Source organism: Mesoplodon bidens (genome assembly GCF_964165515.1).
Source record: "Mesoplodon bidens genome assembly, chromosome: 13".
NCBI classification, from domain to species: Eukaryota; Metazoa; Chordata; class Mammalia; order Artiodactyla; family Ziphiidae; genus Mesoplodon; species Mesoplodon bidens.
Window position 1 is genome coordinate 51,747,814 of NC_138169.1, and position 16,123 is coordinate 51,763,936.

The window sequence follows — 16,123 nt, forward strand, 5'->3', positions numbered from 1 at the left end:
TGATGAAGGCCAAATTTAGGGTAGTGGTCATCTTTAGGAAAGAAATGAAAAATAAATAAATATTTAAGCTGAGACATGTACTGTGGCAAGTACTGCAGGAATGGTACTTTACTAAGTACCTGTGGTGTGGGGATGGAAGGAATATAGGTCAATATGGGGGCTCTGGCCTGATAGGCCTATTTAAAAGCTCAGCTCTGCTACATCCTAAATTTAACTTCGCTGTGCCTCAATTTCCTCATCTATAAAGGAGATAATAATAGAACTTAGTACAAGAAGTTGTAGGGATTAAAAGAGCCATTTTGTGTAAAATAATTGGCACAGTGTATTGTCTCCATAAATGTTAACTATTATTATCAACCATATTTCAGTGCAATCGAGTTCCTGTTCCAGACGTCCCAGCAAGGGAGGCTTGAACCAGATGGGATTTCTGGGGCAGTTCCTGGAGACTTTTATGGCCAAGATTAAATACTGCAATTCCTCTCACTCAGAGTATATCATCCACTCCCTTGCAAAATCTCTCTGGCCTCTGGCCACCTGCATTCTTATGTGGCTTCATTTGGTTGCAGCTGCCTTGGGTGTAACTTAGATGACTTCAACTTTCCAGGTGCATTCCGGGTGGCACGCAGTCCTGATGATGGACCCAGCTTGTAGCCATGATGGGAAGGTTCAGATCAAACCCACAGCCCACTCTGGACCCTGAGGCTGGGAACCTCAAGCTGGAACCTCAAGATTCCCCTGAATCTGTACAGTTTAGACTCCCAACATAAAGTGATGTCTGTCAGTGTCTACTGTGGCCCAGACGCTGTTCTAAGCAAACTCATGGGTACACTCTCATGTAAACCTAATAGTAATTCATGGGTTGGGAATATTATTATCTCCATTTTACAAACATGTAAAGTGAGGCTCAGAGAGGTAAAATGACTGGCCATACTCAGGTTTTCTCAATCCAAAGCCTTGTGCTTATTCCTTTACACCCTAGCTTGTCCCCAGACTGGCCAAGATTAAACAATGCAGCAACTTCCAATCTCTACAGACATTTTCCTGAAAGATTGAATATGAAAGATAAAAATCTGTTAAAGATGCCTTTATAAAGAGAAAAGTTCACCATACTAGCTTGAATTTTGGTGTTTGGGTATTTTTAAAAAACTTTTTTTAGCAATGATTTGGGATATTCCCTTTGTATGGTTTGAATGCATTCCAGCATTGGCATTATAGGTAAGCTTATTTCCAGAAACAGGATTTATAGGGCCAGGGTTTATACTCTTACATGTTTGGCTTATCTAGGTAGAGAGAGATCTAGGGAAATTTAATTTATTAATATTATATGTATAACTCTTTGTTCCCAGTATGACCAAAGTAGCTTATATGTTCCTGAGGCCCTTTAATTGCCCTTTCCTGCTACAGGAATCTGTGTTAGGGCACCCAAGAGAAGGGATCTTGAATTGTAGAAGGCATTTGCTGCATTTTAGGAAAAGAGGAACCAATCTTCATTTCTTTGCATTAGCAGCTCACATCTCAGTTCTGAAAGGAAAGAGCCTCCACGTGTTAACGCTGCCTGCCTGTGTGTTCACTGGTATATACTGGCCTCAGAGCCAACATGAGGTCTGCCTTTGCAGTGTCTCAGTGGACAGGGGATCATCTGCATTCCCCTTCCTTAGAGGCACCCTGGAAGGAATGACAGCATCCACTAGACAAGACTGAACACTTTTTACTTTCTCAAGTTCTAATACTATTCTAATTTTAAACAAGCTCCAATATTCTCGTTTGAAACAAGGAAATGATGTTAATGAATGATATAGAGAAGCTTCACTGTGACCTCATTAGTATAGCCACTAATGACCCATTATTAAGTTACCATGCATGAAGTGTTCTTGAAACAAGCTGATATATTTAGAAGAACAAATTAAAGTCAGAAGCGTAAGGGGAAATGCAGGGTCCTTATTTTGCTCCTCACCCAAGAGCTTCTCTCTCCTCCCTCTGAACAGAGAACTCAAGAGATGAAGCTGCTGATCCTTATGAAGACCACCACACAGGGCAGGCTGGGAGCTGAGCTAGAATCAGATTCGCCTCAAATAATTGTCCTATGTAGGGTACCTTATTTTTTGTTTTGTTTTTTGTTTTTAAATTTTGTAATTGGACATAACTTTTAATGTTCAGCTAGCTTGGGGCTTCAAAGATATTTTATATTAACTATGAGCTATTTGTCTACCCAAGGACTTTTGATTATTAAAGAGAAGTGGAAGGAATTTTAAAAATATATTCCAGGCTTACAGAAAATTGTAGATAATTACAGAAATTATAGAGCAATAAAGAACATTATATATAAAATTGAAGACTTCATCTCTTTTCTTCTTCCCTGGAGATGACCACTATCCTGAATTTGGTGTTTACCATTTCCATATATGTTTTTATATTTTTCTAAATATCATGTATCCCTAAATAGTGTGTGGGTTTGCTCTGCATGTATTTAAACTTCATAAAGATGATAGCATGCTGTTCATGTTCTTCAAACTACTTGTCACTATCAATATATTGTGCTTTTGAGAATCATCCAAGTTAGTCCGTATCACTCTATTTCATTCATTTGCTCAAGTATAGAGTATTCCATTTGTAGATATTTATGCTGTTTCTAATTATTAACCATTAGCAGTACAAAACGGTGTAATATATTGTATTCTTGTGCATGTCTGTCATCTTTACACATGCAAAGGTTACTTACTCTCCAGTATAAATCTGGAAGTGGAATTGCTGGGTTGCAGGATATGCATGTCTTCAAATGTATTAAGTTTCTCCAAAATGATTTTATCAACTTAGACTCCCAGAAGCAATATGTAGGAGTTCTTGTTGTCTTGTTCTGTGGCAATGCTTAGTGTCATCAGGCACTAATTTTTGTCGGTCTTCAACCTGAGAGGTGTGAAACAATATCTCACTATGGGTTTAGCTTACATTTCCTTTCTCTGATTTCTGGTGAAGATGAGTAGCATTCATATATTTATTGGCGATTTAATTTTCTTCTTTAGTGAAATGCCCATTATCTTTTGCTCATTTTTCCATTGCCCATTTTTCCACTGGGTAGTTTGTCTTTTTCATACTGATTTAGAGGGGTTCTCTTTGTATTGAGTTTACTAATACTTTGTGGTTTATATGTGATACAGTTAGCTTCTCCCAGGCTGTGGCTTTTCTTTATCCTTAGTCTTTCAATGTATACAAATTTTAAATTTTAACATATGCATATGTATTAAATTTTCCCTTTTTGATTGCCCTTTTGGGTTTCTTGTCTAAAAAAATTCTTATCCTAATATCTAGAAGTTGTAAAGTTTTGCTTTTTACATTTTCACTTAAACTTCCTAGAATTTATTTTTGTGTCTGGTATGAGGAAGGGCTAACTGTATTTTGTCTTATATAGCTAATAGTTGTCTCAGCACCATTTGTTAAATAGTTCATTTCCTTCCTGCTGATAAGTAATGACACATCTATCATGAATCAAGATTCCGTATGTGTATGAGCCTGTGTAATTCCATGTTTCTGTTCTTGCACCAAGACCACATTCACATTTGATCATTGTGGTTTTAGAATGGGCTTGATATACAGTGGGGCCAGTGATCCACTTTGTTCTTATTCAAAATTGTCTTGGTTATTCCTGGATCTCAGTTCCTCCATAAAAATTTTGGAGCCACCTTGTAACGTTCCATGGAAAACCCTTTTGGAATGTTGAATAAAATTGATTTGGAATTGTATTAGAATTGTATAAATTGAAAAAGAATTGCATTGGCATCTCGACTGTGTTGAATCTTTCTATATGTGAATGTGATATAGTTATCATTTATTTGGGTCTTTTAATAAAGCTTTATAAATGTCTTTCATATAATTAAGTAATTCATAGTTACCTTGTGGTTAATTTGGTAAATTGTTGCTGATATATGAAAATACAATTGCTATCTGTATATTTTGTATTGAGAAACCTTGCTAGACTCATATTAATTCTAATAACTTGTAGGGGATTTTTTGGATTCTCTAAAAAGGTGATATTATCTGCAAATAATGACACTGTATTTCTTTCCCTTCCTTATGCTTTTATTTGTTTTACTTATCTTAGTGTACTGGCTAAGAATAATGTCAAATACAGGCAATTCTGGGGGTATCCTTGTATCACTTCTAATGTTAAACTGCTCTTAATGTTTCAGTATTAAGAATGATGCTTACCGTAGTTAAAAGTTTTTTTTTTTACTGAATACCCATTGTCAGGTTTAGAAAGCTCTATTCTATTCCTAAGAATAATGAATTTATTACATTCTTGATGTTCAAATTGTTGAGTTGACCACTCATTATGCTTTAGAAGCATCCTAAAAATTTTGATATATAGTCTTTTCATTATAATACTCTTTGAATGTTTTCTAATTTTCTTCTTTGACCTGAGTTAATTAGAAAGGTTTTAAATTTTTCCAATTATATGGATTTTTCAGATGTATCTTCTTGTTATTTATTTTTAACTCAACTGCATTGTGGTTAGGAAGGTAGCCCACATGAAAACCAATTCTTGTATTCATTCGCGAGCTTGAACTTTGTCACAGGATTGACCATCAGTTTTTGAATAGTTCCTGTGTATTTGAGAGGATTGCATTTTCTTTAATTTGGGGCACCAGGTTATATATGGTCATCTGCTAGGTTAAACCTATTAATCAAGTTAAACAAGTCTTTTACATTCATAACAATTTCTATCAATCACTGTGTGAGTGGCATAGGAAACCCCTCCACTCTGATTGTGGATTAGATTTGGCTGTATATAACAGAAAAATAAATAGGTAACAGTATCTTAAATAAGATAGAAGTTACACAAGCTAGTCTGGACTTTGTTTATATGAAAGATAAATAAAATTCTGTCTATGCCTATGGGTCCAAGGTGCTATAGTAGCTGCCTAGTGAGCCCAGAATATAGGTGTTACTGAACTTAGGTCTGGCTGCTCTCTGCTCAAAAGTCAGTACTCAAGATTCAAGTGCTTTAGCAAAGGAAACCATAAACAAGATGAAAAGACAACCCTCAGAATGGGAGAAAATATTTGCAAATGAAGCAACTGACAAGGGATTAATTTCCAAAATATACAAACAGCTCATGCAGCTCAATATCAAAGAAACAAACAACCCAATCAAAAAAATGGGTAGAAGACCTAAATAGACGTTTCTCCAAAGAAGAGATACAGATGGCCAACAAACACATGAAAAGATGCTCAACATCACTAATCATTAGAGAAATGCAAAAACTACAATGAGGTATCACCTCACACCAGTCAGAATGGCCATCATCAAAAAATCTATAAACAATAAATGCTGGAGAGGGTGTGGAGAAAAGGGAACGCTCTTCCACTGTTGATGGGAATATAAATTGATACAGCCACTATGGAGAACAGTATGCAGGTTCCTTAAAAACCTAAAAATAGAACTACCATGTGACCCAGCAATCCCACCACTGGGCATATATCTGGAGAAAACCATAATTCAAAAAGGTACATGTACCCCAATGTTCATTGCAGCACTATTTACAATAGCCAGGACATGGAAACAACCTAAATGACCATCAATAGAAGAGTGGATAAAGAAGATGTGGTACATATATACAATGCAATAGTACTCAGTCATAAAAAGGAACGAAATTGTGCGATTTGCAGAAATGTGGATGGACCTAGAGCCTGTCGTATAAAGTGAAGTAAGTCAGAAAGAGAAAAACAAATATCGTATAATACCGCTTATATGTAGAATCTAGAAAAATGATACAGATGAACTTACTTGCAAAGCAGAAACAGAGACACAAATGTAGAGAACAGATGTATGGATACTGGGTGGGGGGAGGGGGAAGGGGGAGGTGGGATGAATTGGGAGATTGGGATTGACATATGTACATTACTATGTATAAAATAGATAATTAATGAGAACCTGCTGTGTAGCACAGGGAACTCTACTCATTGCTCTGTGGTGACCTAAATGGGAAGGAAATCCAAAAAAGAGGGGGTATATGTATACGTATAGCTGATTCACTTTGCTGTACAGCAGAAACTAACACAGCATTGTAAAGCAACTATACTCCAATAAAAATTAATTTTAAAAAGTAAAATTAAAATTAAAAAGAAAAGATTCAAGTGCTGGTAGAAACAGAAAGGTTGCTTTAATCAGAAAACCGGCATCCTGGGGAGAAGGTGGACTCATGTCCCAAAACCAACTCCAAAGATTTTGCTCAGCCATGAACATTTTTAAAGAGAAAAAGGGGGAGTAATCTCAATTAATCATTGAGATAGGGGGTCAGCTTCATTGCCATCTCCCATTGCATGCAGGCTTGTCATCTCCTTATAATCTTTCTTTAGATGCTATCTTGTTCTCACAGTTTGTTCATAGGATTACTGACAGGGAAGCTGGGGAAGAGATTTAGTCATCTGTTAATTACTTATTCTTCATTTTTACTTCTTTGATCTAAGGAAAGAACCAACAGGTTAAGCAAGGTATTGTGTGATCAAAAGGTTTAAAATGTATGCTTTGGCCGGAGATGAGTAGGGCATGGGGGTGCCTGGTTTAAGGTTAGTTATAATATAGCTTTGCTAAAGTGACAAGACAAAAGGAGCTCTCTCCTGCAGAGAGCTGTTTCCTGCCAAAAGCTGCTTACATAGGATTTGGTTACTCCCTCCCTGTAGCTACTGGGGATGGTGGTTTCTTCCCTCTACTTCTCCTCCCACCTCTGATTGATATCCAGAGGTGACTCACCTTTTCTAGGGAGAGCAGCTGTGTGACTTACGGCAGAATGTGTGTGATGCAAGAGTCACATCTTTCTCCTGGGGGTACCTTATGTTCCCCACCAGGCAGGTATATTTTCATCAAATTCAAGTAGGCTATTACCCAAGCTATATATTAGAAATATTTGTGTCTTAGTTTAGAAGGTTTTTTTTTTCCCTCAATAAGTGAAGGGCCAAGTGTCTGTAACAGACTATGTTTATTATTCCCCAGGGGTCCAACAGACTCTTCTTCCCAGCTAACCCTCTTCTTTATTTTCCATGTAGTTATCTAATTTTGCCTTCTCCTACCCATTCTCCTGACTTAACATTTCCTGTGATTCTTCACTGAGGCCGTCACACAGCTGACCTTCCCTGTCACAGCATCTTCAGTGAACAGTCTAGATTGTTTGTGTGGTATTACCAGAGTCAAGTGCCGCCCTCTGAATAAGCTGCATTTTCATGGATGCTTCTTGACATGGAATGAAATTTCCTTAATTGCATTCAGATTTCAGACCATTGCTGTCTTCTTCTCCTTATCTGTCATCCCAACATCTTGTTTTAAGATGACATAACTATTTTGGGAGGTATATTGAGAAACTGGTGTATAGCAAAATATTTTTAAGTACATGTAAAATAGAAAACAGTTTTAGATTGAATGTTGATTCCAGCTCATCAAAGTCTTATCATAGACCAGTTTTAAAATGTGTGTGTGTGTGTGTGTGTGTGTGTAGAGAGAGAGAATATGTGTATATATTTTAAGTATATTCCTGGAATACTTATCGGTAATAATAGCCAAGCGTGTTGCTTAGTATTTTGTATGAATTATTGCTTTTCTGTCCTCTGAGCACATGAAGCAGGTTATTTACCTCCATTTACAGATGAAGATCTTGAAACAGAAGACCTGAGACACTCAGTAATTTTCCCCATGTATTACCTAGGTACTAGCAGAACCTCAGTTCTAACCAAGGACGGACTGATTCCTGCATTAGTACTTTTAATCACTGGACAAGCCAATCAAACATTAACTCATTGTATCTTTAGGTCATCACTGAGTGGTCTTCTCACGTCATCCTTTAGGCAGCACCAAGAGTCCTTGGCAGCAGAAAGAGAGAGGCGGCGACAGGAGAGAGAAGAAAGGTTGCAGAGAATAGAACGGGAGGAAAGAAACAAATTCAGGTAAGACGGATTTTAAGATTTTTTAAAGAATGAACTGGAAATTAAATCACATGCCTTCACCATTGCATATGGTTAATACTGGGGTTAAAGGGTTAGGAATTAATATGCTTGCTTCCGATGCTGTCTCTGTTTTCAGGGAAGAGCAAGACTATGCCTGAAACAGGCTCCATCTGGTTTGTTATGGCCTGTCTTCCTTTTTTTTTTTTTTTTTTGTGGTATGTGGGCCTCTCACTGTTGTGGCCTCTCCCACTGCGGAGCACAGGCTCCCAACGCGCAGGCCCAGCGGCCATGGCTCACGGGCCCAGCCGCTCCACAGCATGTGGGATCTTCCCGGACCGGGGCACGAACCCATATCCCCTGCATCGGCAGGCGGACTCTCAACCACTGCGCCACCAGAGAAACCCTGGCCTGTCTTCCTTTAACCTATGGCAGGGAGCACAGCCAGCCAGCCAAATACAATTAAGGACTTGTGTGTTCTTGGATCCTTCGTTATCTAAAATGGTTTTATCCAGGCCTTCCTGAAGGCAGAGAACCTAATCGTCTTAATTAGCCATTTTCCCCTGAAGCTACTCATGTTTTATTCATATTCTATTGGACGCCTAAAAGAAGATGCTTTTCCCACTTTCTGGTTTGTTTCTTACTTCCTGTAGTAATATTTCATATATTTTAAGCAATAATTTTTCCTTCTATAGGGGAGAAAGAGGCATTGTGCTGATTACTCCCAGCCCATTGTCCCCCTAATCTCTTTGGTCTCTGTCCAGCTCCAAGGATGTGTTCTTTGGTGTGGCCCACTCCAGCTTCCATGTCTTGGCCTGTCTGCCCTGCTGAGTCCAGCATCACTCCTTTTCTCCTTCAGCCAGATCAGCTGTCCCCATTCCCCCATCCTCCCGGTCAACCTCCTAACACTCCCTTCGCCTGGGTTCAAGTTGGGCAGTGCTTTATAAAACGCCAGACACTTTTCTTACACATTTCATACCTTCTACTATTCTTTTGTCCCCTTTATCTTTCCCCTACTTCCCTCTTGCCTTCCCCATCTCCTTCCTTCCCCCTCCTTCATCTTCCCATTCACCTCTCCCATAGCTGCCACTCTCTTTCTTTTTTTATTTCTCTCCCATCTCCACTTCCTTTTTCCTTCGATTTCGATCGGAATACCGATTGATTACTCCCAGTGAAATCTACAAAGACTGTAAAGCACTGTCAATGAGGATTTACAAGTTCAATAATGTTTTTTTCCCAGCAGCCAGGAAGAGTACCTATAATTGTAGAAATGACCAAAACACGAGCAGAGTTGTGAACTTGCCTTGACCGTAACTCACTACTATATGAAAAGAAGTATCCCAAGTCTGTGGGTGAAACACTAATCCTGACTTTTGTAAGATAGGGCTAATGGGCTGCATGAAGTAAACCAACATCATTCTCATACCATAATTATGTGGTATACCTTGAGCTGTCAGATTTCTACCAAATGATATATGGAAAGACCAGACCTGTATGCACCATTTCTCATGAGGCAGCTCTGGAAGTTGTCACTTTTGGAAAGACCAATTTGTAAAACCACTGGAACAGGTTAAGTGCTTCCTGATTCAGTGCCATCTGAGAGATTCACATATTTCACCACCAAATAGCAGCAGAGAATCTGACTGAAACACATGGAAAATTCAGAGATTAGCTTACTCATCTAAAGATTTTGATTGAAAACCTCTTAAAACAGGGTACCAGTTCTGGGAAAGATGGAATCAGCACACTCCCTCCTGTCTCTTCTACCACATCACTCAGTGCAACCATAAATCATGGACAGGTTTAAAGCATGGAGCTCTGAGAACTCTGAAATATAAAAGGGAGCAGGTGAATTGGGGATGGAGACTAGCATTCAAAGCTCCACCAAACCAGTGAGAGTTAACCATTTTTTCCCTCCAATATCACATGGCATGTACTCAACAGCACTCCAAAACTCAGAATCACATACCAAGTGTGAACTGAAAGAGCTGTAAAAGAAGGCCTCTTTTTCTGGACTGGGGAGCTACAAAAGGAATTCCTGAGTGTCAGAGAGTTGAGAAGTCTCCTGTTTTTTCTTATTTTTTTCTTCTCTCCTACCCCAGCCTCCAAGCAATGTTGTTACAGAAGCACGGTGATGGCAGCAGTGTCCAGGCAGGCGCCTAAAACTCTGAGGGAGGGAACCCTTCCTGTAATCAGAAGAGCATGACTGCAAGAACACTTTTTTTCCTCTCTGTGTCCTCCTGCTGCATTGCCCTATATGCAGATAGAATTACAGAAAGTCTGCAGCAGAGCAGGGAAAATAAAGCCCAAGCTTTCTGGCTAGAGGACCAGGAAGGGAGACCCAGGGAATCCAGAAAATGATGGGAAAGTCACAAAGAGTAGAGAGATCAAGAGAGCAATCCTGAGATCATCTCTAGTTTTGTGCACATGTGGCTCAGGACCTAAACAGCATACCACAGGCTTTGAGAACTAAGTACAGAGTGGAACACACTCAGGTCCCAGACTGGCCACTGGGTGGTGCATATAAGGGCCTGATATGAATAGCACTAAAAATATTTGAAAACTGAGCTAATATTGGAACCAATATCAGAAGGCAGTCAGAACTTGCTGGCTGAGCTTGACTTAGTTGATTGCCTGCTAAAAGAAAACAATCAAGATTCTTCATAGAATTTAAGTAAGACCCAGAGTCTCATTACAAAATACTTAAAATGTACAGAATGCAATCCAAAACAACTTGTCATAGAAAAACAGGAAAAATCTTAAAGGAAGAGAGAATCAAAATATGCTAACCACAAATGGACATAGATGTTGTCATTACCAGACAAAGACTTTAAAGCAGTTATTATAAACATGTTCTAAGATATAAAGACAAATACTCTGGAAACAAATGAAAAGTCTCTGCAGAGAAATAAAAGATATAAAGAAGAACTAAATGGAAATACTTGTAGAACTGAAAAATACAATAACCAAAATAAAAAATTCATTGAATGGTTTCAACAGCAGAATAGAAAGGAGAGGAGAAAGAGTCAGTGAATTTGATGTTAAAACAAGAGAAATTCTCCAATCTGAAAGACAAAACAAAATATTGAAAAAAATGAACAGTGCCTCATGGACCTGTGAAACAGTACATCTAGTATTTATATCTTTGAAGTCCCAGAAGAATAGGACAAGAGTGCATTGTAATATATATTCAGCACACATGTTGGCAGAGTGAGAATTAGACCCGGGCAACCTATCTTCAGAGATCACGTTTATAGCTATTCACTGTTTCCTTTTGGTCATAAAAGGATCTCACTCGTCATTTAAGAGCATAGAGAGACCCTGGCAAAATAATCCTTGTCCAGAAAGGAATGCTGATCATCAGTAAAGACTGCAGAGCACTATTCATTATGACGACTTCAGTTCCATTCTGAAAATCTGAGGATGTGAATGAAAAGAAATTCAAAGAAGGATATAGGAAAAGCTTTATAGAGTGGTCCCTGGGATTAGCCAAATGGCTGATCCTTTATCAGCCGCTTCATTGATTTAAGTTAGTCATGATCCTTGTGCTTTTTTCTTTGTAAAGCATTCTTATCTGTTGTTATTTTTGTCGAATATGATCTTAAGTTTCCTGGGTTACGGGAAATATTATTTCTAGTGTGGTAAGTGATGAGAATGGATGTTTATAAATAATAGCAAATTTGTGTCTTTGTTGCTTTTTCTCCCTCTCCTAACCTGCTTTAGTTGCTCTGACTTACTACCCCTTTATATCCAGTTATCAGTGCACAGAGGGGTGGAGTACTTAGCTACCTTGTGAGGTAGAAAACTGTGATGTCAGAATTCTCCAGGAAAACAAATGGTTAACTGAGAAGTCACTGACCACACATTCTTAAACTTAGATTCAAGTTGGAACCTCTCCAGTAAGAACAGAAAAACAAACATTAAAATAAGACAAATTTGGACATCTTGTGGATAAAGACGAGAGAGACTGCACAAAGCAAGAGCTTCCAGTGATCCCTGCTTAGAAACAGAGAATGTGAGGGATGCGGAGAAAGAATCCTGGGCCCTGGAAGGAATGTGCAAACTGTAGAGTGCAACACAAAATGGCCAAGACACTTGGGCCCACTCAGATTTAATTCTTGAGACGAATGTTGGGGAGTTACCAGAGCTTGACTGTGTGTTAATCACTTCTGAAGGCTATTGCTTGCTTGTCATTGCCATATTTTATTTATGAATTGTTTTAACTTTTAAAAATGTTTTTTATCTTCCCTCCCCTCATATACTTAGTCTTCTTTTTGAAGAGTAATTAGCAAAGTCTCTGAGTGAATCCAGTAATCCCATGTTTTCATCCCTGTGATTTTATAGAAAACTCATTATATTTAGTACTCTTAAAGTATAGCCTTTATATTTATTTTTTAAAAAATTCAATGACAACCACTTTCCATTTCTGATACGATAGTGGGCTTTCATTATATACTCTGTTAATAATTTCTTGGCAAATTTATGAGCATCTAATTCTGTTCTTTTCCTTCCCCATTTTGTTTCTTCTGCATATTTCCATTAGCCGAGAATATTTAGACAAAAGAGAAGAGCAAAGACAAGCAAGAGAAGAAAGGTTTGTATATCTCTTCTTTCCCGTTGTAGCCAAATGGCACGTGACTTTGCACTCAACCAAGCATGCAGAGGAGACTGTGTTAATTAAAATATAATAGCTTCACCTAAGACACCTAAGACCTTGGGTACCTGGCATTTTGAAGAATAGAGTGTCCTGGTTATCTCAATTTTCCAAGAAAGCACAGATTTATTATTTAGTGCCATCATGGTGTGAGATATGTGTCTGTTCCTCCAAAACTGTTCACCAAATAAACATATTAGTTTGGCATATTGGCATATGGTATATATTTTAAATGCTTTGCACCACCACTGCTGAGCCTGGGTTAGGTGTCCCTCCTGTGTGTTTCCAAGTCACTTGTTCAGCATTTCTTCAACAAAGTTTTGAGCACACACACTATGCCATGCACTGGCTGGGGTGCCACACCCTCCTGAGACTGTCCATGGAGGTGCCTGATCATTTGCCTGTCTTCCTACTGAACTGTACTCAGTTCCTGGATGGCAGGAACCATACCTGGTTTTCCTTAGTGTCCCAGTGCCCGCCACAGGGCTTGCACATAGCAGGCACTTAAGAAGGATGTATCGAATAAATGAGCAAAGGAACTAACAGCTTTAAAATATTTAAGCTGTAAACCATTTCAATGTTCATTTCAATAGCAACATACTTTGAATCCCATTAAACCATGCCAAGTTAATGTATTCAGTGTCTGGTAAACTTAGATAAGCACAGGAAATTGTTTTTGGAAGTAGACCAGCAAAAGGCAAGTTTACCCCCTAGCACTGTACAGCCTGCAGTTATTCCCTCCACCACCAGATGGGGTTACTGCATGGAGAGCTGAAAGGCTGAGTTCATGCCAGAGCCAGTCAGGAACCTAACAGTCTCTGAATTATGCCAATAAAAAGTGGAATTGTGCTAATTTTTTTTAGACACCATCAGCTAAATAGATCAGGACAGTCTGAGGCAGGGAAGAGTGGATACTGCCTGTGTTCAATTTAAAAATTAGATGCTTACGTCAGCCTCATAAACAAAACCATGGCATTGCTTTAATTCCGGCATTCTGTTAGATTATTGCCATCCTGGTAATCAGTTGTGGCCAGCAAGTTTAGAGTGAAAGTTGCTGGCAAAGAAACAAAGAGACTTTTTTTGTCTAATTAGTACCTGTTTTTGACATTGGGGGACATGACGTATACCCATGTTTAAGAAATCAAATTTTATTTTTTAGATTCCCCACCAGATTCTGCACTTTTTTGAACTTTTGGACAACTTGACTGTCATGTTATGTCTGCACAGGCAAGTCCTCAAAGCTCCTGGAGAGATGACCAGGTGCTGTGTCAAGGTCTGAGCTGATTCAGACTGACCTCGAATTTTTCCCAAATCACTTAGGGCTACTACCTCTTTCCGAGTATTATTTACTGCTCTTTTCCCCAAAGTAGAGCATCACTTATACCTGGAAAATTCATGCAGAGGAGTTGTCCACTCCTCTTCTCTCCCTTCTTGTTCTGCTCTCCGTCCTCAGCCCCACACCACCCATCCACCTGGGCGTTCTTAGCTGGTGCAGGAGTGGGCTCTCCATGGCTCCGCGGGGGATTCCTTCCTTACAGCCCACCCCTGTTTCCCCAGAGGTTTGGGGAAGCAGCCAAGCATTTTCCTTTGATTTGACCAGCCACTTTTCCTGGTTAGTTGGCTGCTTGAATTATCTGGTAAAGATGGAAGTGAGGGAGATATACTTTCATCCCTGTTGGAAAGCAGTTGGGAGTTCCTGTTAAGCCAGGAAAAGATAAGATTTCCAAGTATAATGGAATTTGGAAATGGATGGGAAAACGAATGGAGATCAGAGGTGGAAAGAGACATGGAAGAGGACTCTAACTCTTCGTGTTTGTTCGGTCCCATGACTCTCACCCCTAATGCAAAGACTCAAAAAGACAGCAAGAGGCACAGCAGAGGGTTTTTGAGGTTCGTATCATCGAGTGTAACAAGATAAATGTCATTTTGCTATTTTGAGGGGTAATGAATTTAATTTTTAATCTTAAAATTTCATTTCATGTCATCTCATTCCATAATTTCAGGCAAAGTGCTTTATTGATAATGGTGCAGACCCAGAGTAAGTTTCTGTTAGGTCTATTTCTAATATTTTTAAGTATTATAAGAGAGGATCTCTCTGATATTGATTGACTTGACATTCATGAATCATCCTTTTTCAGGTGTGGTAAGGAATGAGATGCAGGCTGGGAACTATTGGAGTGGGGTGGGGGTCAGGGTGGAGAGTGGTCTGAGGGAGACAGCGGGACATGGAGAGGAGGTACCTTATGGGAAACAGGTTCTGAGGACAGAGTGCAAGGGGGAAGTTGGGACTGGGCAAGGATTTGGGAAATTATGCATGAAAGTGATCATGAAGCAGTAAGGGAGGGTTCTGAGCACGGTCTGTGGACAGAGTAGAACTTAGAGGGAGCCAGGTTTTGATTTAATGTAAGGTAGAATTTCCGAGTAGTTGGGTGGCAGGAAGAGTCATTAGTAAGTCGGTATAGTTGAAAGTCAAGCGGGGTTTCTATTGGACCCTGCGAAAAGAGATGATCATATGTTGCCTTGATGGCAGTACCAGCCCTGCCACCTGCAACCCTGGTGGGTATTGAGCTCAGGCCAAAGTTTGTTTCTGTACCTCCCCCTGAACTATGAATGCCAAGAAGGTGGGGTTTTTCTTGTGTATTATTAAATCTCTAGTGCCTACTGCAGTTTTTAGCACGTGACAGGCACACAACAGAATATTTAATAAATAACGAAAAGACAAAGACATGGACAGAGACAGGATGACGAGACTGTTTCAACAAGCGTGGCAAAGGTGAAAAAGTCTTTTTGGGGGGCTGTCGTCTGTGGGTAGAAAACCCAGTGCTTTGTACCTGGGAGGCTACGTCAGAGTCTGGGGGTTGGGGGTGGTGTTGCTAGGCAGCCCGAGATATGACAGTCATCAGATGGGCTGGCGGGCTCCTAGGTCAAGTACCACTTAGAGAGTCACTGTCTAAGGGAAGGTCGGGATGTAGGTCCAGCTTCCTCCCCAGGTTCTGTGGGAGATAGCTCTCCATGCCGGGTAACCTGGCTTTCCCCGTGCACGCCCGTTTACCCTCCCCACTCTGGCCCATCTCGGGGGAGCACTGAAAGATTTAGTGGTTCTTGACACCTGGGCCTCCCCACCCCTGCCATTTTTAAAAGTTTTTAATTGTGGAAAAATACCCATAATATAAAATTTGTTATTTTAACCATTTTTAAGTGTATAATTCAGTAGTGTTAAATACATTCACGTATTTGTGCAACCAGCCTCCAGAACTCTTTATCTATAGAACTGAAAATTTCTACCCATTTAATAAGGCCCCTTGGCCCTTCCCCTGCCATTTTTGTTTACCATGTAAACATCCTCGGAATGATTCAGATTAAACCCCTGACTCTCCCCCTGTCTAAAGGATCCTCAAGGATGACATCTGTGAGCTGAGGGGTGCACAGGAGTAGTCTTTGAGTCATATCTACCCAGAACCTTGATGAGCCACCCCTGGGGTCCCCCAGAAAATGGGGTGAACCCTTTGGCTGCCATTACATACCTGCTAGCTTGGCTTCC

General features: G+C 39.7%; 1 protein-coding gene across 7 annotated transcripts in view; it reads left to right on the plus strand.

Moving 5' to 3' along the window:
• FHOD3 (formin homology 2 domain containing 3) overlaps positions 1 to 16,123 on the plus strand; it is a 497,371-nt gene that overhangs the window by 366,005 nt on the left and 115,243 nt on the right. For 5 of the 7 annotated variants that reach the window (XM_081253453.1, XM_081253447.1, XM_081253449.1 and 2 more), the window contains 2 exons: positions 7,797 to 7,931; positions 12,472 to 12,522. In XM_081253453.1, coding sequence (XP_081109579.1) covers positions 7,797 to 7,931; positions 12,472 to 12,522 — 186 coding nt within the window. The remainder of the gene's footprint in view (positions 1 to 7,796; positions 7,932 to 12,471; positions 12,523 to 16,123) is intronic. The other 2 variants (XM_081253448.1, XM_081253452.1) reach the window with 1 other exon arrangement.